A 22,326-nucleotide genomic window follows, 5' to 3' on the forward strand; every position below is an offset into this window, starting at 1 on the left:
TTTCACAGACTGTCCTGGACAGGCAGAATTGCCCCACGGAGGAGGTGAAGCTCCGGGCGAGACGCTCCCCTGGCCGGGCCCCGCTCGTCACGGGCCGCTCCATGCAAGCCCCACCGCCGACGGACGGCGCGGCCGCGCAGATTTCTCACGCGGACGGCCGCTCTTGATGACCTCCCCTCCGCGGAGACGGAGCCCCGCTCCCTCTGGGTACTGCCCTGCCCCCAGCGCGGCACGTGAAGGAGCTGGATACCCGCCGTCTGCCTGTAGATGCAATATTGGAGAGATAAAGAAACTTTTAATTGTTTTTTAAATGGACGTTCGGTGAGCGCCTTTCCGTTTCCACCAACGTGGTTGTGGTCACAATCCTGTGGGCGCCGTCAAGCGCGAAAGGAGGGACGAGTTTTGAATAAGCACTTCCATAAGCACTTCGTGTACAGGGATTGCCCTCCAGGGGCCTCGGAAGGATCCCAACGCAGACGCCGGCACGCGATGCGCTCTGCCGGACCTGCGCGCCTGGCATCCACCAGGTGTTGTCAACGCGGGGGGGGGGGCGCCGGTCAGCGCCCCCACCGCTGCAGTCGCCGGAAACGTCGCCACGCTGTGGGAGAGTCCTGGGCCGGTTACCACATGGCCCAAGCCCCTGGGGGGGGGGGGGGGGGAGACCTACCCTCTCGTTGCGCCTGATCGTACCTTGCTGTCTTAAGGAGAAGGAGACTGCCGGCACCCCCCCCCTCCTCTATATTTTCTGCACTGAGCAAGTTTCACTGCACTACGTGGGATGGGCAGGCGCCCAATGCCGCCAGGTTTGCTGTACAGATATTTTTTATTGTGAATATTGTGGACGTTAGGAGTTCTCAAACGCGCTGAGCCAAATCAACACGAAGCAGCCACTCCTCGTATTGGGGCCCTTCAGGTTTTCACCACACACCCACGTGGGCAAGTCGCGCACGGCGAGCTTGCGACGTGTCCGTCGCCTCGCCGCCTCGGACGGCCACGCTGACACTGAACGTGTGACACTTCACAGGACGCCGTGATCCTGCAGCTGGTAGCCCGCCTCGTCGTACACTGCCACATTTGCACTTCTTCTTCTCTTTCACCCCCCTCCCCCAGCCTCCCTGCCGCCTTATTCATCTGTCACGCATGCTTTGCTTTCCAGCCGTGGTTTTCGCTGTCTGGCGACCCTTTGCATTCTCTTGTTTACTTTCAGCTCCCTGTTCCCTTCTGCCACTTCCGATACCTTTTCAACCATTTCCCTTAACATGTATTGCGCTTGCTGTAGATACTGATGTCATAGATGCCTTCTTTCTATGTTAATTAAACAGTGTATTTTATATATTTTATTTAGATAGTTTTAATATGCGTATGTGTCCGTCTGAGTCGGATCTTAATAAATACCAAAATATCACGATTCTGTCTCCACAATTCTTTGTGAATTGGCCGGGGCTCGCCGTGCTGCCGAGTTTTAGATTTGTCCGAGAGCTGCCTCGCACACGCGTTACTGCCTGCCGTGGTGGAGCATCATCCCACAGCAGCCTGCACATGGGGAGGCCTACATCCAGTGGTGGATTCACAGAAGGGCTGTGCACGTATCTTAAATAAGCAGACCCTGTTTGATTATTTTGAGTTATGCATGACAAATTTTTAGTCCGACTGAGACCATATGGTAAAAATAGGGTTGTCATCTGTAACATCAGCAGCTCAACAGCAGTGATTGTTGACAAGCAAGCTATCTCTGGACCAGTTTCTTCAACGTGCAATGTCTCATCAGCAATCGGTCTTTTAAAAATGCGCTCCCAGAAGGCCGTGCAACTGATGTAAGAAATGCTTAACTTTTTTTTTACTTGGAAAGGCACTGACTAAATTATAGCTCTGAGAATTAAAATGATCGGTTTGTGATGCAATGAACATTTGCGTCAGCTGCAGGCAGGGTGCTGCCCATCCGTGCTCAGAGCAACGCGAGAGTGGCAGCGCCTCCACCAATTTGCTGCTCTCACCGCGAGCGTGGCGAGAGGAACGTGGCCAACGCCGCCTCGCCCGACCGCTCGTCTCCGCTCGCCGTGCAGGCGCTGGGCACCAAGAAGCCGAGCGACGCGGCGTTCGTCTCCCGTGGGAATGAGGCCGCAGCCATGGCACGTGGCCGCCTTCGTCATGAAACTTGGGGGCCGTGCAGCCGGCAAAGCCACTTAAAAACACACAGGCAACTTTATTGTTGAGTGCAAGACACCCCGTGTCACTGTCTAGTTTCATTTGCTTTAGTTTCACCCTTCTTCAGATGTTGTGTAACAGACTTCTGTAACTCAGGGGTTTGTGGCAGGTTAAGTGAGGTGGTAGCTGGGCCCACCAATGCTGATTGTGACGTTTTCGCACCAAAACAAACCTTCCCACAAGGCAATATATCGGCGACATTTGTACGTGTTTATTTAGTAATACTATTTGGTAACTATTCATATAACTAATTAAAAACTGGCGTCAGAATGTATTTTTTAAATTTTCATTCATATCCACCCTCTATACTATAAAAAATGATAATTGCCTGAACTGTCTCCAATTATGTTTCTTTTAAGGTAGTGTTCTTGACAAATGTGTTGCGTTTATTCGTGTTGATAGGAATTCACTTGAGATTTCAGAAGTGGTTCTGTGATATCTGCTTCCATGCACTGCTGGTTTGCTCTTGCAAACGACCATATAGAGGTGGGAAGTCCAAAAACGGAATGATTAAAAATAAAAAGACATGATGGAAAATTGCAATGGTTGCAGACAACTCAATATAGAGTGCTGCTGGAAATCGTCGTCTTCCAGGGCAATTGATTAATTTGTTCAAACGTGCGTGTGTAATTTGGCAAAAAATGAACCCGTAAAAACAAAGTTTTTCACTATAAATCCTTTATATGCGTGTTCAATGGGCCACAACCCAGCCCACATTGGTCTTTGAAACGGGCGGCTAGAGTCCTCTCGTCCTCTGGCTTGAGATGGCTGCCACCTATGGGTCAGATGATTGCCTGCCACCATTAAGCAATTGGTAATTAAATGTATATTAAAAATTCCTAAAAAGTGTTACATTTTTGAAAAAAAAATTCACGAAAATAAATTGTCACGCACAACGAGTCTGTGTGCAAAATGTCAGCTCGATTGGATCACGGGAAGTGGGTTAAAAAACGACCGAAAGATTTGCACAGTCGTAAGCACGCAAGCAAGCAAGCAAGTGAACTTAATATAAGGATTTAATAAAACAGCCACGTCCCAGGAATTACCGTGACCAGCAGATGTGGTCTACGTCTCGGCGGACCGGACAGCGCAATTTGATTTCACGTGGCGCTTTGAATCGCTTCAATTGTTTTATGATAACATCAACAACGACGATAACAATACGACTACCACATGACACTTCTTCTTGGTTCTTTCGGTAAAGTCACGTAGAAGGGAAGTAATAAAATAATAAAACATAATAAAACAATTCTCACGACGTTTCGGCCACAACGCAAGCAGCCGTCCTCAGGTGAAAACCAGGTCTGTCGAGGCGAGGACGGCTGCTTGCGTTGTGGCCGAAACGTCGTGAGAATTGTTTTATTATGTTGTATTTGTATTATTTTATTACTTCCCTTCTACGTGACTTTACCGAAAGAACCAAGAAGATGAATCCCTGCAGTCACGAAAGCTTTAAATCGAAACACATGACACTTGTAAAGAGCCACCAGCATGGGCGTGGGTAGGGGCGGGGAGACATCGATCATCGTCTGCTGGGCGAGCGGAGGAGTTGCTCGGGCGGGAGGCAGCGGCTGGCGGGGCTGGCGGGGGTTGTGGGAGCTGCCATCATCCCGCGTGCTCGCGTCACTGCGATTGTGGTGGAGGAGGAGGAGGCGGAGGCAGAAGTGGAGGAGGAGGAGGCGGAGGCAGAAGTGGAGGAGGAGGCGGCGGCGTGCCGACTCAGCGCCCCCGTGAGTGGCCGAGCGCACAGAGACTCGGAGCCGGAGTCCCGCGGGGCGGAGCTCCGGGAAAAGCGGAGGAGAGAGTCTGAGAGCGGGAGGAGGAGCGAGGAGGTGGAGAGAGCATCTCCGAGTCGCCGTGCAGGAGAAGAGGAGGAGGCGTAGAGAGGACGGGCGTGGTGGCATCACCCAGCACCCATGGCGCACAGGGCCATCTCGGACGTGAGGGTGCAGGACTTCCAGAAGCGCAGGGCGCCGAGCAAACACTACGTGAGCACTTCTCTCTACACACACAACACACACACACCACATGCACTACACACACACTACACACACACACTCTACACATACACTGCATACACACACACTCTACACACACACAACACACACACTACACACACTACACCACACACACTACACACAAACACTACGTGAGCACTTCTCTCTACACACACAACACACACACACCACACACACACACTACACTCTACACACACACTATATACACACTACACACACACACTCTACACACTACATACACACTACACACACTACACACACTCTACACATACACTACACACACTACACCACAAACACTACGTGAGCACTTCTCTCTACACACACAACACACACACCACACACACACACTACACTCTACACACATACACTACACACACTACACCACACACACTACACACACACACTCTACACATACACTACACACACTACACCACACACACTACACACACACACTCTACACATACTACCCCACACACACTACACACACACACTCTACACATACACTACACACACTACACCACACACACTACACACACCACACACACACTGCACACACCACACACACTACACACACACTACATGCACACCACACACTACACACACCACACACACTACACACACAACACATACACACTACACACACACACTCTACACTACACCACACACTACACACACCACACACACTACATACACACACACACTGCACACACTACACACACACTACACACACACTACACACACACACTACACACACACTACACACACACTACACACACACACTGCACACACACACACTACACACACCACACACACCACACTACACACATACACACACCACACACACACACTACACACACACCACACTACACACACACACTACACACACTACACACACTACACACACCACACACACACCACACACACACTACACACACTACACACATACAGAGTCAACATCTGGGATGGACACACGGGGAAGGAGGGATTCGCGGTTCCAGTGCACGGCTCTAACAAAGCAAACCTCGCACCGGACACTCGCAAGCAGTGTGTGTGTGTAGTGTGTGTAGTGTGTGTGTGTAGTGTGTGTGTGTAGTGTGTGTGTGTAGTGTGTGTGTAGTGTGTGTGTGTGGTGTGTGTGTAGTGTGTGTGTGGTGTGTGTGTAATGCGTGTGTAGTGTGTGTGTAGTGTGTGTGTGTAGTGTGTGTGTGTAGTGTGAGTGTGGTGTGTGAGTGTAGTGTGTGGTGTGTGTGTGTAGTGAGTGTGTATGTGGTGTGTGTAGGGTGTGTAGTGTGTGTGTAGTGTATGTAGTGTGGTGTGTGTGTGTTCAGTGTGTATGTGTAGTGTGTGTGGTCTGTGTGTGGTGTGTGTAGTGTAGACACCCAGACGGCGCTGCTGTAGCTCCACACTGGCTTGCCGCTGGGCTGTGTAGCGGCAGCAGCAGCAGTGGCGCTCCCTTTGTGAAGAATGCCGAGTTGGGAAACTTTGACACCGCGGGGCAGGAGAGGGAGAGCGGTGGTGGGGTAGGAGAGAGAATTGTGGTGGTGATGGTGGTTGTGGTGGGGCGGGAGAGAGTGGTGGTGATGGTGGTGGTGCAGGAGAGTGATGGTGATGGTTGTGGCCGGAGTGGATTTATCCCAGAGAAGGATGTGGGTTGTTGTGTTGAACCAACAACGCTCCTCGTACAAATGCAGAATCATTGTTTAGACCGCAGGAGGAGGAATCCGATGTGCTAGGAAGCTCCTTTTTACAGATGCCCACAAGATGCCCACAAGATGCACTGTATTCTTCACATGTAGATGTGGCTACGGCAAGGAGGCGGGTGTTGCCTGCTGCTGATGATGACGGTGCTGCTGTATTCTGCCCCACGACACGTCGTGGGGGGTTGTTCTGTGTCCAACTGGGGACCCATGTCCAACACAGAGCGGGGCCTGTGCTGATAAAGCGTTGGTCGCCAGCATTGATTGGTTCAAGACAAGCCGACTCGGTGTTGTGGCCGTGGCGTTCCGGGCGTGCGCTGTGCGTGCCTCTGAAAGCTGCGGTGACTTTCTGCTGAAATGTTTAATATGATGTAAGCCATCTCATCAACGTTATTCATTTGTCCAGGCAAGCTTTCGTTTAAACTCGGAGGCAGAGTTCTGCTTCGGGAAGTGGGGCTACTACGTTGTTATTATTATTAAAGAGCGTATTGCCCGTGAGAGGAAGTGGGGGAACCCCGCACACCACGAGGGGCTATCACTCAAGAGCTCCACACAGATGGGTTCACGAAACCCACTCTTCAGCCTACACGGATCTGCGAGTTGCACAAACCGGCGAGACTTACGGAGCCTTTGTCTGCGTCCTGCTAAGCCAAGTTCAGAGATATGGGGAGGGGGGGCAGAACATCTGCCTCTCGTGTCCGGCTGCATGACTCCCTTCAACCCCAATTCATCTCGGGGTGTAACGCGATTCGATACAAGGAGCGATTCTGTTCGTCCTGCGGAGCAATTTCTGTTTTGCCGGATAGATGTGGCTCAATGGGCGCGGCACGGGCTGGAGAAGATATGGAGTGATGTGGTACAGGAGGACGTGGAGCTGAGTGCCACGTGCTGTTGACCGGTACCAGCGGCGTCGAGATCGGCCTCTGTGGAGGAGGCTCGTGAAGGAAGAAGGACGCTGCTGAGCAGCGACGCTCACAACAACGAGCAGAGCTCCGGGTGGATAAAATACATCAATTTGCCACAGAGGGGACGCACAATATCTTGAATGCTTCACGTTGGACAGTAAATGACGAACAGGGTGACGTGGGTTGACGCGCACACACGTACACACACACGCACACACGTGCGCACACACGTGCGCACACACGTACACACACACATGAACGCACGTACGCACACACACACGTACGCCTGCATTGCTGGTTGAGGTGAGAGGGGCAGCTTGGGTGCAGAGTGAGAAGGAGGAAGACGAGATTACAAAGTGGCGCCGCAAAGTCGCCAATGTCCGTTACACTGCTCGTGAAACACCGAACGCGTTTTTACATTTCCAGATGTAGTTTCATCACTGAGTGAGAGAAAGGAGGGTGGAGATGAGGCAGCGATGTCCGCAGTGAGGGAGGGGAGATGGAGTGGCACGGAGGGAGATGAGAGAAAGAGGATATTGCTGGTTTGGGGATGGTGGCTGTCGTGTTAAAGTACCGGGTGAGGAAATGGGATCTGGGGAAATGGGATGGAAGGGGGTGGGTTGGGGGGGGTAGAACTTGCAGGAGGGATGGAGTCTGGAGGCTGTGGTTTGGAAGTAGATTTGAGGAATGGCAGCGAATGAAGTGCAGGGGTCGTGGGTGAGGAATATCGGGGAGGAAGGTGCGGAGCTGAGAGGGGGGGGGCTGAGAGGAGGACGATGAGGTGAATGGAAGAAGTTGATGATTGGAGAGGGAACAAGACGTGGGGGAGTGTAGTGCAGGGATGGAGTGGAGTCGAGGAGTGGGTGGGGTTGGGTAGGAGAGGAAACCGAGGTCTTGGATGTTAACTTTCACGGCTAATAACAGCGCCTGATTGTGTTGAGGAGGAAATCTCTATCTACAGGGAGAGGTGGAATCTTTGGTGGTGAGGGGGCGCAGGGGGTTTAAACGCTATAAAAAAACGCTTTTGAATGTGAACAATTTAAACATTTACAATGCCCATCCAAGCTCAGAGCAAAGCTGGTGGGGATCGCAACATGCGGGAGAGGCAACTCCAATGTTGATGTGGACGTCAGAAAATACGAACAGTGGGTGCTTGAGTGATCATTATTATTATATCTGTGCCAGCGTTTGGTCAGCGCTTAAAATTGCTTTGAAGACAAATGAACAGCCTTTTCCATCCTATGTAATGCTGTACTTGCGGCATTAAGAGTCAGGCGTACAGTGTGTGCATTCATATTATGAACGTACTAAAGCCTTCGTCTTATTTCGTATTGCATTGTTTTTTTAAAGCAGCAGGGCTGCAATTGTGTTCTTTTTATTTATTTCCGACGTCATCCAGGGTGGCTGTGGAGTCCACTCTTTCCACCAGAACTCTCGCGACGTATCGGGGCGGTGGTCACCAGTGATGCACCTCATGGTTTTCACCCCTCCGCGTTCGCAGTTTGGCAGGTCCTTGATCTTTCATGTATGGGGGAAATCTCCACGTCATCCGTGTGTTGTTCGGACACGGTTAAGAGCTGTCCGCTGCCATCGCTCATATTCTTAGCGTGATGCTTCACGGTGTTGTATTGTAGGCAGACAGTGTTGTCTTGTAGGCAGACAGTGTTGTCTTGTAGGCAGACAGTGTTGTTGTCTTCTGTGCACAGGCAAGAGCGATTATGAAATGGAAAAGCTGTCTCCCCGGTAGAGGTAGCTGGTCACTCGCCCTTCACACGACGCTTCGCGTGGTCCTCTCCGCCAGCCGCGTGGGCACCGGGAGAGTCCACAGGAAACAGAGCGTGAGCTTGAGTTGGAGCTGGGCATTGTGGGTGTACTTTACTCCAGAGAGAAACGCCGTGATAAGTAAAGAGAGTGATACGTGACGTTTGAGGCAGGAGAGGGCAAAGACACAATGCAAAGCCGTGCAGGGTTATGGAATGAGGAGATGGTGCTGCTAAAATGGAGGTTTGTGAGAAAACAAGCAACAAGGCACAGATTGACGGTTACAGCGCAGATTAAGAATATTCAGCATACGGGACAGAGAGATGCCAAAATAAACCCAGTTTGCCAATTGGGGCATGAGGAATGTTGAGGTGTGGTGGAAGTGTAGGGGTGTTAGAGAGAGAGCCCGTTATGCATGGCAGCCTATGGTAAACAAACACAGTAGGCGGGGCTACATGTGTGCACAAGCAGGTGCCCTCTGCGACGTCCGCGCCAGACACCCTGGGGGGTCGATTCGGTCGTTATGATCCCCCGGGGCCCCACCCCTCAGGGAGGGGTGGGGTATAAAAGGGGATTGTATCGAAGGGCTCGGGAGTGATGTTTAGCTAAAGAAGAGGAGGCGGAAGACGTCTGAGATAGAGCCCTGGACTCCCCCTGGTACGCCGTCCTTATCAGGACCGCGCAGGCTCGAGCCAGTGGCGTGGTACCAGAGCCAGAGCCAGTGCTGGTCTGGACTCTGGGTACCGGGCCCGACTGACCAGTGTCGGGCCAAGATAGCCTCCCCTAGCCCATTAGTGGAGGACTCAGAGGCAGGCTAGGGTTAGCTAGAGAGGTGTGTCCTCAGATAGACGGGTGAGGGGGCCGATACCCCCTCAAATGTGTATGTCACAACGTTGGTGTAAAATAAACAAGTGTGCCTCCAACTCCGGTGTGAACGAGTCGTGAGCGTTACTACATCTGGCGTCAGAAGTGAAACAAAGTACGAACATGGATACACGCCGGACGACTCGAGTCGGAGTACCAGGGGCGGAGGACACCGCTGCAGTCGGAGGGCCCGAGATGGCTGAAGATGCCATCGAGCAGCCGGGGCTGGGTGCACCCACGCCACAGCAGCTGGAGGAAGGGGAGCCGTCGACGGAGGGGCTGAGGCAGGCGCACGCGAAGCTGGCCGAGCTGCTGTACGCCGCAGCCGCCATGCTCGACAACATCACGCGGCTGGGGGCTGCGGGACCGCCACGAGGCGACAGCAGCCAACGACCACAGCGCCTTCCCGCCATTTCAACGGAGCAACATTTTGAAACTCCCGCCATCGCCGCAGCTGCTGTTGAGGGCGTGGCCGCTCTAAGCATCGCGTCCAACGGCGGGAGTACAGTGCCTGCCGCGTCACCACGGGTGCGACCGGCGATGCCATCGCTGTTTCGGGCCGACGCTGAGTCGAGTGAGGGAGACGAGGGAGCGCGATCGTCCTCTGCAGCCGCTGCCTTACATCAGCGACTGCCGCCGCTCAAAGAATTTGTGGGCGAGGAGGGCGACTGGGGCGGCTTCCAGCGGCGCTTCCTCGCTCACCAGGAGATGGCACAGTGGACAGACGCCGAGGCTCTCCGAGCACTGCCAGCACTCCTCGACAGCGACGCCCTCGCCACACTAACATCGGCAACGAAGGAGAGGCGTTCCACGCTGCGGAAGGCGATGCAAGTGCTGTCCGCTGTGTATGGGCCACCATCGGACTGTCGTCAACTCTTTTACGATCGCCAGCGGGGGACGAAGGAGTCGCCCCTGGCGTACCGTACAAGCCTCCTGGCGCTGGCAAAGGAAGCCTTTCCACGAATGGACGACGAGGGGATCGACGCCATGGTGACAGAAAAGATACTTTTGCTGGCGGACGACTTAGACATCGTCATTGTCGCACAGGACGATGCAGAAATGTGCTCCCTCCAAGCGGCCCGTCTCCTCCACGCAAACCTGTCCTCTCAACGACGGAAGGCCAGCAAGGCGGCGAGCGGGCGCGCCGTCGCTGCGGCCACCCTCCCGGCGGAAGAGGTTTGCGCCATCAACCATCGACGGCAGCACGGAGCGGGAGCGCGGGAGGACCGGGCCGATTCAAGCCGTCTACAACGTCCATCGTCGCCACCAGCGCTTCCACGCTGTTATAACTGCGGCATCCGGGGCCACGTCGCCTCGGGGTGCCGCTCTCCTCGGCAGCGCGGAACGACACCTCAACGGGACGCCGGCCCTCGTCACAAGCTCCACCATCATAATCCGGCGAGTCGCGGCACCCCTCATGTTTGGCCCACGCACACGCCCGTCACACACTCGAACACCGCAGCGAAGGGGGGGCAAATATCGCGTACCATGGCACCAACACGCACCGCTCTGGGTACTCACGTTGAACCCAGCCAGTGGTCCGTGTTGGCCCATCGGGTTGTAGCCGCGTCATCGGGGTCGTCGGCCGTTGTGGGTCACATCGATGGGGTCGAGGTGCGCATCCTGGTCGATACAGGAGCATCGGCGACCATTATTTCGGAGTTGATTTATAACATTCTCCCTGCCCAGAGCCGTCCTTTGATGCCTGTTAATGTGCCATTCTTTGCTGCTAACGGGGGTTCACTTGGCATCATCGGACAAATTCGAGCCCAAATTTGTGTCGGGGATATTAAATTATCTGGGCCGATTTTTGTTTCCTCCTCGCTGGCGGTTCCGTGCCTGCTGGGGACGGATTTCCTGGCCAAAATGCCGATTAGGATATTAATCGATCAGGGATGCATTGAGCTCCCATCGGGCCGACGCATGGCGTTTTTGCCATCCCCCGCTACGAGCCGGACGGCGTTCGCGACGGTGCCGGCGTTCGTAGATAGAACGGTGCGCGTTCCTCCGGGGGCGCAAATGTTAATTCCTTTGAGACTTCGGCGGCCCTTCGCTAAGGGCATTGGGGCTCAAGGGGTTTTGCTGGGACCGTCTAGGGCCGGGGTCAGTGGACCTAATTTACTCCCGGCCCAGACCATAGTGAGAGGGGATGGAGAACCCTTCATCGCGGTCCTCAATGTGGGCTCGCAGACGGTGGTGGTCCCACAGGGGACCGTGCTTGCTCACGCAACGCCGGTGCCCTGTGAGGAACCCGTCGCGAGTCATGTCGGCGCTGCCCCTGCACCACGACCACATTCAGACAGCGATGAAGGGTGGCTCGAGGCGCTTTGCGCGGGATCGACGGACCTGTCAAATTTAGAGCGCCAACGTCTTAAGACACTACTGAGGGAATTTTCCGACGTTTTCAGTCGGGATAAATACGATTTGGGCTGCACTCATCTGCTGCGTCACCATATTGATACGGGTGACAGCGCGCCAATACGCCAAAATCCTTTTCGGTTGAGTCCCGCCGAAAAGGACCATGTCAAATCGGCTGTTGATGACATGCTAGCCGCCGACATAATTTCTCCCTCCAACAGCCCTTGGGGAGCGCCGATCGTCCTGGTTAAGAAGCAGGACGGTTCGTTGCGGTTTTGCGTTGACTTTCGGCGCCTTAATAAAATTACGGTTGCCGACGCATACCCGCTCCCACGGATGGACGAATCGCTTGACGCCTTGGCGGGAGCGCGATTCTTCTCCACATTGGACTTACTTTCGGGATTCTGGCAGCTTCCTCTGGACGATGATTCAAAGCCTAAAACTGCTTTCCGTACTCCGCACGGCCTGTTTCAATTCAACCGGTTGCCGATGGGCTTACACTCAGCGCCGGCAACTTTCCAGCGGTTGATGGAATTGGTTTTGGCTGGATTGCAATGGGAGTCGTGCCTGATTTATTTGGATGACGTCATTGTCTTTGGCAAAACTTTTGAGGAACATCTCCAGAGGTTGCGGGCGGTTTTCCTAAAGATGCGGGCTGCTAATTTGAAATTTAAGCCCCAAAAATGCCATTTGTTACGCGAGTCGGTGCGTTATTTGGGGCACATCGTGGGGCGCTCAGGTATTTCTACCGATCCCGCCAAAACGCAGTGTGTAAGCTCCTGGCCGACTCCCACCTCAGTGGGAGAGGTTAGGAGTTTTATTGGGTTTGCGTCGTATTATAGACGCTTCGTCGCTAATTTTGCGACTATCGCCAAACCCCTACATGCTTTAACATCTAAAGGGGTTCGGTTTTGCTGGGGTCAGGAGGAGGAGGCTGCTTTTTGCTCCCTTCGGGATGCTTTGGTAAACGCTCCTCCCCTGATTTACCCTGATTTTTCAAAACCGTTCTTGCTCGACACCGATGCGAGCAACACGGGTATTGGGGGCGTGCTCTCCCAGGTGGTTGACGGCGTGGAACATGTGGTTGCGTACGGCAGTCGGGTGTTGTCTCCAGCGGAGCAACGGTATTGTGTCACCCGTAGGGAACTGTTGGCAATTGTCCATTTCGTCCAACAGTATCGCCCATATCTGTACGGTCGGCATTTCACCGTCCGCACAGATCATGCGGCACTGCAGTACGCCCTGAGGGTTCAACAGCCATCGGGACAATTGTCCCGATGGTTGGAGGTCCTCCAGGATTACGATTTCCAAACCACATACCGTAAGGGCGTTCGCCACACCAACGCGGACGCTCTGTCACGCTTGCCAACCACCTCCGAGTGTGCATGCCTCCTGGGGTCTGGACGTTGCAGGCCTCCAGGGGACACATCGGTACCTGTCTTGGCGGCCGCCAACGACGACGATGCAATGGTTCCTAATTCAATCGAACAGCAGGGCAAAGATTCCCTGTTGGGGTTGCCCGTCATTGAATGGGGGCGCCTCCAGATGGAGGATGTCTCCCTCCTCGGGTGGCGACGTCGCGTTGGCGGTGCGGCGGGGGGAAAAAGTGGTGGTTCCGACGCATGGGAAATGTGCCAAGGTCTGCTAATGCATTGGGACGGGAAGTCACGTCGACATCGGCTGGTTGTCCCTACTGGGTTGCGGGGTAGGGTGGTATGGGCCGCTCATGAGCGCCTCCTACACCTGGGGACCCAAAAGACTCTCGCCTTGCTGCAACTTGATTTTTACTGGCCTGGCATGACGAGGGATGTGGGGGATTTGTTGGGATCGTGCCCTCAATGTGCACAACGCAAACCGCCGGCACGAGAGTCTAACCCGCCCTTGCAATCGATCAAAGTGTCCAGGATAAACGAGCTGGTCGCTCTGGACATTTTGGGACCATTCCCCGCCACCCCCAGAGGGAATAGATATTTGTTGACGGGTGTCGAGTATTTTACACGCTGGCCTATGGCCTGGCCTTTGGCCAACCAGTCGGCAGCAGCCATCGTGGAGGCCTTTGTTCAGGGTTATGTCCTGGACAAAGGTGCTCCGGAGAGGCTGCTGACCGACCAGGGCAGAAATTTTTCCGGTAAACTACTCAGACAAGTCTGCGATCTCCTGGGCACAAAGAAAATTCGGACCTCCCCATATCACCCACAAACTGACGGGATGGTCGAACGTTTGCATCGCACCATCTCGTCCATGTTATCACAACAAGTTTCGGACTCGCAAACGGATTGGGACCTACAAATTCAGGGGGTCTTGGCGGCGTACCGGATGGCACCCCATGCGGCTACGGGGTTTTCTCCCTTTTACCTCATGTACGGCCGAGAACCAGACCCGCCTGTTCGTGCCCAGTTGCGGATCCCCGTGCCGCAGGGAAAAACTAATCTGGCTGACCACGTTAAATTTAATCTGGACAAATTGACCGAGGCACGGGATGCTGCAATGCAAAACTCTGACCTCCGTCAGAAGGCAAATGAGCGCCTCAGATTGAGTCGAGCGCACATGCTGCAGTGGAAGCCGGGGGACAAGGCATGGTTGCACTGCCCGCAGGTGCCACTGGCAACCTCCTCTAAACTTGTGCGGCCGTGGCGGGGCCCTGTGGAAGTGGTGGAGGTGTTACGTCCGCAGTGCGTGCGCATCAAGTGGGGGAAGCGGCGATGGTTCGTGCACCCCTCCAGATTAAAACCCTTCGCTGCGGTACACAACCCCACTTCACACGCGCGTGGCCAAACATGTGGGGGGTCGGCCGACTTGCTGGGTCCGTCTCCGTCGCTCTCACCTATTGCCTTGCCGGCTGTGCCACCTTCAGGAGCATCAGGAGTGACGGGCTCACGCCCGATCACCCCTCCTGCGGATGCCGAGGGTCACGCGGAGTCAGAGGAATGCTCACTTCAAGACGGACAGTCGCCACCTGATGGTCCGCCACGCGGGGTTACCCCGTGTGAGGGGCCCGCTGCAAGGACGCGCGCTAAAATGCGCAAACTGTTGTGAGGCCGGAAAATGTGTACATAGCTGTTGTGTTTATTGGGTGTTGTGTGGATGGTGTGTTTCCCGCTCCTCGGATGTACATATGCTGGGTTCACCGTTTGTTGTGTGTGCGGGGTGGGTTCCCTGCTGGTTGTATATAAGCTGTTTTTTTACGGAATTCGTATTTATTCGGGGGGGGTGCGTCGGGTTGTTTCTCATCTTGTTGTTGCGTTCTTGTTCTGGTTCCTGTTATTGTTCAAAAATAGTGAGGCACACGCGCGGTCAGGGGGTGAAGGCACCTTTATTGTCAAATTTTTGTATGTTGGCAGCCGGGACGGCTGCATGCTATGCGGGGGGGAGTGATGTAGGGGTGTTAGAGAGAGAGCCCGTTATGCATGGCAGCCTATGGTAAACAAACACAGTAGGCGGGGCTACATGTGTGCACAAGCAGGTGCCCTCTGCGACGTCCGCGCCAGACACCCTGGGGGGTCGATTCGGTCGTTATGATCCCCCGGGGCCCCACCCCTCAGGGAGGGGTGGGGTATAAAAGGGGATTGTATCGAAGGGCTCGGGAGTGATGTTTAGCTAAAGAAGAGGAGGCGGAAGACGTCTGAGATAGAGCCCTGGACTCCCCCTGGTACGCCGTCCTTATCAGGACCGCGCAGGCTCGAGCCAGTGGCGTGGTACCAGAGCCAGAGCCAGTGCTGGTCTGGACTCTGGGTACCGGGCCCGACTGACCAGTGTCGGGCCAAGATAGCCTCCCCTAGCCCATTAGTGGAGGACTCAGAGGCAGGCTAGGGTTAGCTAGAGAGGTGTGTCCTCAGATAGACGGGTGAGGGGGCCGATACCCCCTCAAATGTGTATGTCACAACGTTGGTGTAAAATAAACAAGTGTGCCTCCAACTCCGGTGTGAACGAGTCGTGAGCGTTACTACAGAAGGAAGGACCATAAAACAAGCGCAGTGCAGAGATGCGGTAAGAACGAATTCAGCGAGAGGGAGAAAAACAACTAAAGATGAAATCACGGCGAGGGAGGAATTCCAGCCAAAGGGAGAGCGTGACGTACACAGAGAGCAGTCACATGATGCACAAACTTGCCTGCAAGCGGGACGCGATGTTCCACCGACTCGCCAGTGCGCCGTGCCTTAGGTGTTGTTTCACTCCGCGTGGTTTCACAAACACGAAGGAGGCATCATCACGGTGATGCACCGCTCCGCTTCTCTTGACGCAGTCATCCGGCTCAACCACCTCGGTGTAGAGTCATCGCTGCTGCTGTACGTCGACATCGGCCATACGAGGAAGAAGAAGACGACGCGTGATAGATTGTTTATCAATCAAAACCATCAACTTGATAAGCCAGTTATTTTAACGAGTTGGCTTCGCATTCCAGTATTTAGCCATTTTCTCCCCAGCTGCCAGCTAGACGGCAAAACAAGGGGCCCCCGAGAGCCGCACCCTGCCAGGGCCGTGTGCGTGGAGGCCGGTCGCTGCGCCCCTCGTGTCCAGGCTCCCCGTGCCCCGACACTCGCTCTGGCTCCGTGTTGGCAAGCGGCCGTTTTTGAACGCGATTCGTTCTTCTATGTCGAGGAAGCAACTTTTTAAATGTATTAATATTATTTGTTGCAACACACATGGAAGGGTCTGAACACTGGCACTATGTCTGAACTTACCTGGCTCCTGTTGCCCAAGTTCGCATTTGGGCCGGGTTGGGGCTATGCCACTCGCCAAGCAATAGACACTTTGGTGGTGGTGGTGGGACGGGGAGTTCCTTGAGGGTGTCCTCACAGACAAACCTGCTGGAGGCTGCACTCGCTGCAGTGGCATCTTGCTGGTGGCAAAAACCACTTCCGCACATGTTCCTTATGTTTATATCCATGACGTGCGCTTTGTATATAATTTATACTAGCTTTACTACCTGGCTTAGCCCGGGACTTGGATTCTTGTCTGGGATTAATTTAATATTCCCTTCTATTTCACTGACAAACCCTGAAAAAATGTGATGCTTGCATGAAAGAACAAAGCCGAAACAAATCAATTGAACTAAATCGGATGTTTTTCACTGAAGGAAATTAAACCTTAACCCACTTATACGTGAGGTCGATTTCGGCAACTCGGGAAGGGAATGACGTGGCGAGCTGAAATTAGTCACGTTCCCTTAGAACTTCCAGACCGCTACGCCGCGCATTTGTGCGGGATAGGCGGCCTACGCGGAGGGTGGGGGGGAGATGCGTGACGTCAGCAGGCACACTGCGTGACGCTTCCGCATGCGGGTGACATCACTGATGCGACATCACCGCTTACTTATCCATTATTGCGACCCCCCCAAAATACAAAAGTCTATTTTTAAACTTTTTGCATTGTGTACAGTCTGGAAGCTGCCCACATGCCAAATTTAAAGTTTGTTGCATGTCGGGAAGTATGCTAAATATTTCGAACAGACATATTCACAAATTTCCCTTTTCTATATCGATGTCTATAACAGTGGTAGTGGCCGGCTCACAATCGGAAGGCTGCGAATTAAACTTCTGGTCGGGTGTTTTGACTCGGCAGATCATCCTTTTGGGTCGATAAAACGTCTACTACTTTGTGGGGAAGTCAACAGTGGTTGTCTTATGGATGTACTCTTCCCCTACCACAGGAATGTGGAATTTCCATAACTGAATCAACCCTGTAAATAAGAGATGAGCCACGCCTCGATGCTTCTTTGCGCAAGAAAATGGCTGACGATATCAAGTTGAGTTAAACAAAATGTGAAACACATCACGATTATTATTGTTACTTTGGTTGGTTTCCCTTACGAGGAGACTGTTCCCTGATGAGCTGCTGCCAGTAAGATGATCATTGCACCTCGAGGTGGTACCACGGAGAAAAAAACAATCTCATAGAAATGAACATAATTTCACAGCGTTTGTCTCGCTCTACCTGCTACTGTCTCTCTGTCGTCCACTTAATTTAACCTTAAAAATATTGTGGGCATCATCACGTGACATTATTGGTAGTTAATCGGTTAAAATATTCACTGAGGCAGGAGCTGTTTGGCCGTTGTGGAGGATGAGTAACTGATTTTTTTTATTTTCTAAAGTATGCGTTACTTCTTGCAGAGATGATGCCAGTCCAAGAGCGGCATTCCGTCGAGTTGCAGGCGTGGGCGCGTTTGTGTCCCAAGGGGGTTGGCTCGTTGGGGCTGGGAGAGGTTATCCAGTTCGATGCTCGCGGCAGGCACGTGCATGGGTTTGAGATGAGTTGATAAAGCCCTGCACTGACCTTTCTCCTGGTGGCTTCAGATCGCCAAGGATTCCGCACTGAGCGGAAGTTGTTCATCGTCATTAACAAATTTGTTCGGTCGTCTCCTCAGAACAAAGCCTCCTTGTGAGCTTAGCTGACTGGCCATATTGTGGCCATGCCTCGGATGGATAATTCATTTTAAAGTACAGTGCACGGCTCCCAATCCGTCATTACATCCAGACTCTTAATCATGACAGCCGCTCCTTCATTTCTGTTCCGCCAATATGCATCACGACTAGCATGTTGCATCCAGCAGAATATAAAGGACTAATCGCATTTTCTTCCCCGTAATGGATTATTGTAATACACGGCGTTAGTCGCCGGTGTCAGATGAAAGTAACATCTACCAAATGGAATTGCTGCTTTCAACGAATTGCATAATGGACAAAGGATGTATGCCGTCCCTTTGTGCAGAAGCACTGTCATCTCACAATGTGATGCATTTCGGATGAGATTGTGTGTTCTTGTGCGATTTCTATATTTGTACGCAGCAGTCACCAGACCCAGTCAACCCATAACACCTCATCTGCTGCTGCATGGCCGGGGAGCCTTCGTGGGTGCAAAGGGCACCCAGCCTGGCACAAGCTCGGTCAAGACATCACTTGCGCGAAATTGTTTTATTTACCACTTCCGTCCGCGCCTCTTTCCCGCACTGTGCACTTGTGTCGGTCACAGTGTTGGTGAGCCCACAAGCTGCTGACCCCTAGTAGCCACAATGAGTCAAAAACAAACGTCGCTGGAGAGCTTCTTTGAAAAAGGGGGAAAGACCCAATGATGACCCCCCCCCCCCCGGTCCGTGAAAAAATTATTCCACGAAACCGGTCCCTGGTGCCAAAAAGGTTTGGGGCCGCTGCCGCAGGGTATCCGCACCCGATGCAATTTACATCGGCATCGTGAAGGTTTCTCATGGAAGTTGGCCAATCATAGGCCTGACACTTCTTCCCCAGCGAGCCAAAACACGAGAGACCACATAGTCAGGGCTTCCGGGGAGATTCTTCGGCCACTGGCATGAAACAACGCAAGTTCCATTGCACTGAGTGTATTACTTAAAGCAGTGCAAGTTCAGGGAGTAAAGCACTTGCGGTGTTGTGTGAAACAGCTTCGAGACTGGGCATGCATCACTGCTGAGTCGGCTGCATGAGCCAGAGTCCTAAACCTCGCCCATTTCCGTTCAGTATTGAGAGAATGTGCAGCAGATGTTCGCCATCTGAACGTAATAGCTGTGTGGACTATAAGGTAGCGGTTCAGACCAGGTCTGTTGCGAGTTGAGCCGAGGTGGGTCCTCACGAAAGTGCCTGGCCATTGTTTAAAGCCGCGCCCACACAACAACAACAATGCACCGTTGCCACGAGCACGTGGGTCACGTGAGTCACGTTTGTCTGCACCATTGTTGGAAGTCTTGGCACGTTAATGCGCTTGCAATGACAGGCATCAACGCAAACCATTAACCGAACCGCTTTCGCCAAGTAAACTACGTCGAAGTACAGTACAGTCTTTCTTGACCTGCTCTACTGTATGTAAAATCAGCCTTAAACGACAAATTTATTACAGCTCTCAATTTACAATAATAGTACTGTATGTAATTGTATTGAACCCATTCTTACGTCAACCAAATTAATTGGTAAAAAGGTATTTCCTTTTATAAAGCCTGTCTGATTTGCTGTGCGCTTTGCAGTTTTTCTTGTGACCCACTCCTGATTTTCGAAGTGTGTGGTTCAGGGAAGCCCCAAGGCCTCTGTGTGAGGTCACTCCGTCGCAAATGGCCACCCGCAAAACTTGACTTCTGATCACAAGCTGTGTTTAAGTTAACCGCACAACAATGACGAGAAAGCCCATCCCGCAACAGAACATGGCCAAGCTCAGTTCTTTGGAGCTGGTGGTCTGGCTAGGACTGGCAGCTTTTTGTTCCTGCAATTCTGTGCACACCTTGTGTGTTGCGAAGCCTGCTGAGTGCATTTTCTTGAGAGTTCTTGTATTCTTAAGAATTGGGTGTTGGCTCAGAATAAGTTTGCTCGTGTAAATTGAGCCGATGCTTCAATTCTCGCTTGCGACAGCCCACGTCTATTGGGAGCCGGTTCCAACAGCTCGTGGAGGTCAGACATGTTGGGGTTTTAATGAAGTCCAATATGACTACGGCATCTAACAGTGGAACAGTGGCAGGTGTGCAGGAGACAAGCTGAGGAGGATTGGTAAACAGTTCTGCTGCATGGTAGGGCCATGTATAAAAGACCATGGGTTCGTATTAGCAGCTCAGCCACTGCATCATCATCAGCAGCCATGGTCTATCCACTGCTCGATTCCACTGCCTTCTCAAGCTGCCGCCTCTCACACTCCTGCGACGCAACAATCCACCCAGCACCTGCACTGTTTCATATACGCCTCTGATTAGCACGGTTGGCTACGCACGGTGCGAAAGAAGTTCAACGTACATACTGTAATCAAACAAATGTTTGTGCCTGGCACACGCTCGTGTAGTGTGCATGTGTGCCGGTAACTAAAGCGGCGTGTCAGTAATTACGCGCCTATGAGCAGCGCAGGAGCGTCGGAACCTCTTACTCTTGTACGGGGCCGCTCTGGCCCGTGGCTTCGCAATTACTTCCTGAGCATTCCACCCTCCCCCATCCTCCCTGAGTGGCGGCGGAGGGGATGCTGAGAGGCGGAAGGGTTCCCTGCAGCTCGGCAGTGTGGGTGCCCCCACGGCTTGCCTAGGACTGCTGCCAGCGGAAGTCTCGCTCTGAGTCGTATGAGCGGCGTCACCGTTCCAGCAGCCGCGTCGCCCCCCGAGAAACTGCCTAGCCCCCCCCCATCCACCCTAACATGCACGTGGCATGGTCAGGCATCTCCCTGGTAGGTGGGCCTTGCTGACTGTGTACTTTGAAGGTAATATAACTGCACTGGAGGGATGTACTCGGGATTGTTCTCCATATTTTTTCGTCAGATATTTTATTTCTGTGTGACCTAAATCTCAGCGTCGGAGTTAGACATTTAAAATGTGCGTGGCTAAGTGTCATTATGTGGTGTGCTACTTGTCAGTTGAGACCCTGTACATCCTGAAAAACGAGATGTTCCATCTGAAGGGATTTTTCCAGATGGAAATGTAGTAAAACAGAATTCATTGACTTGGACTCGATGCACGTTGAGCTCATCGCGTGGCTCGTTCCCCTTAATGCCGCCACGTACCTAACCCACAAGTACGCACGACGCGACGTTACTTCCTACAGGAGATGCGGCACCACTCACTGCCTCGAATCTCAGCAGCCGGTGGCTGCCGTGGTTTACGCTGCGACGATGAATCGTTGGACCACGGGAAGTCACGAACAAAACACCTTGTGAAAGACCTCACGCAGACGCTCCCTGGCTTTCAATATTCCGTGAAGCTAATGGGCCACAATTCTAAACCACATGCACACAAACCATGGCAGTGGAGTAGATGGGGAGGATTAATCTTGATTTGAAGCTTTCTTGACTGCAGGAATCCACTGTGGTTTTTTCGGTAAAGTCAAGTAGGTATAAAATAAAATGTGATTTATTTTATTTTATACCTACGTGACTTTACCGAAAAAACCAGAGTATAGATGGGGGGATACTTGATATAGATGGGGGGATACTTGATGATGCACAACTGTATCATTAGAAACTCTCCGTTGTGCGACTGTGGCCACCCAGAACACAGCGTGGGGCATCTCAGGAGCACTCAACGCCCAATTCACAAACACGGAGGGAGGGAGGGCATCGTCCCAGCGATGCACCATCACCACTCAGCAGCTCAAGACGCAATCATCTGGCTCATCAACCACCTCAATGTAAAATGATAGTCGTGGCTGTACAGCAGCATCAGCCATTCGTTAAAGAAGAGGAATTCACGTTTTATTTTTTTTTAAGCAATGAAGTTAAGATTGCTTTTCATTCATCTTTCAAGTGCCTTCTTTCACCGCAGGCCGCGTGCTTTACACATGCTTTGCTTTGTTGTTGCAGGTGTACATCATTTACGTCAGCTGGTCTGACAATTCCTCCCACACCATCTACAGGAGGTACAGCAAGTTCTTCGACTTGCAGGTAGTGGCGCCGTGCATACCTCTCGCTCGGCACAACCTGGGACGTCCTGTTCTCATAGCGACGTAAACACGCGTCTCTCTCTAACGGAGACGGACACGTGCACAGTAATAAGATAAGGATTGACATTGATTATATTCACAAGCCCTGTCATACCAAAGCGTCTGA

General features: G+C 52.8%; 2 protein-coding genes across 4 annotated transcripts in view; both read left to right on the forward strand.

Annotated features, from left to right (window-relative positions):
* Positions 1-1,408, forward strand: part of PLCE1 (phospholipase C epsilon 1) — a 94,575-nt gene extending 93,167 nt beyond the window's left edge. For all 3 annotated transcript variants that reach the window (XM_078599626.1, XM_078599628.1, XM_078599627.1), the window contains one exon: positions 9-1,408. In XM_078599626.1, coding sequence (XP_078455752.1) covers positions 9-167 — 159 coding nt within the window. In that variant the 3' untranslated portion in view covers positions 168-1,408. The remainder of the gene's footprint in view (positions 1-8) is intronic.
* Positions 1,409-3,963: 2,555 nt separating this feature from the next.
* LOC144721745 (SH3 and PX domain-containing protein 2B-like) overlaps positions 3,964-22,326 on the forward strand; it is a 43,404-nt gene continuing 25,041 nt past the window's right edge. Inside the window, 2 exon segments of the mRNA XM_078599629.1 lie at positions 3,964-4,193; positions 22,081-22,161. Of these exon segments, the coding sequence (XP_078455755.1) occupies positions 4,122-4,193; positions 22,081-22,161 (153 nt within the window). The 5' untranslated portion in view covers positions 3,964-4,121.

This window comes from Lampetra planeri, chromosome 12, assembly GCF_965212315.1.
Source record: "Lampetra planeri chromosome 12, kcLamPlan1.2.h2, whole genome shotgun sequence".
NCBI lineage: Eukaryota > Metazoa > Chordata > Hyperoartia > Petromyzontiformes > Petromyzontidae > Lampetra > Lampetra planeri.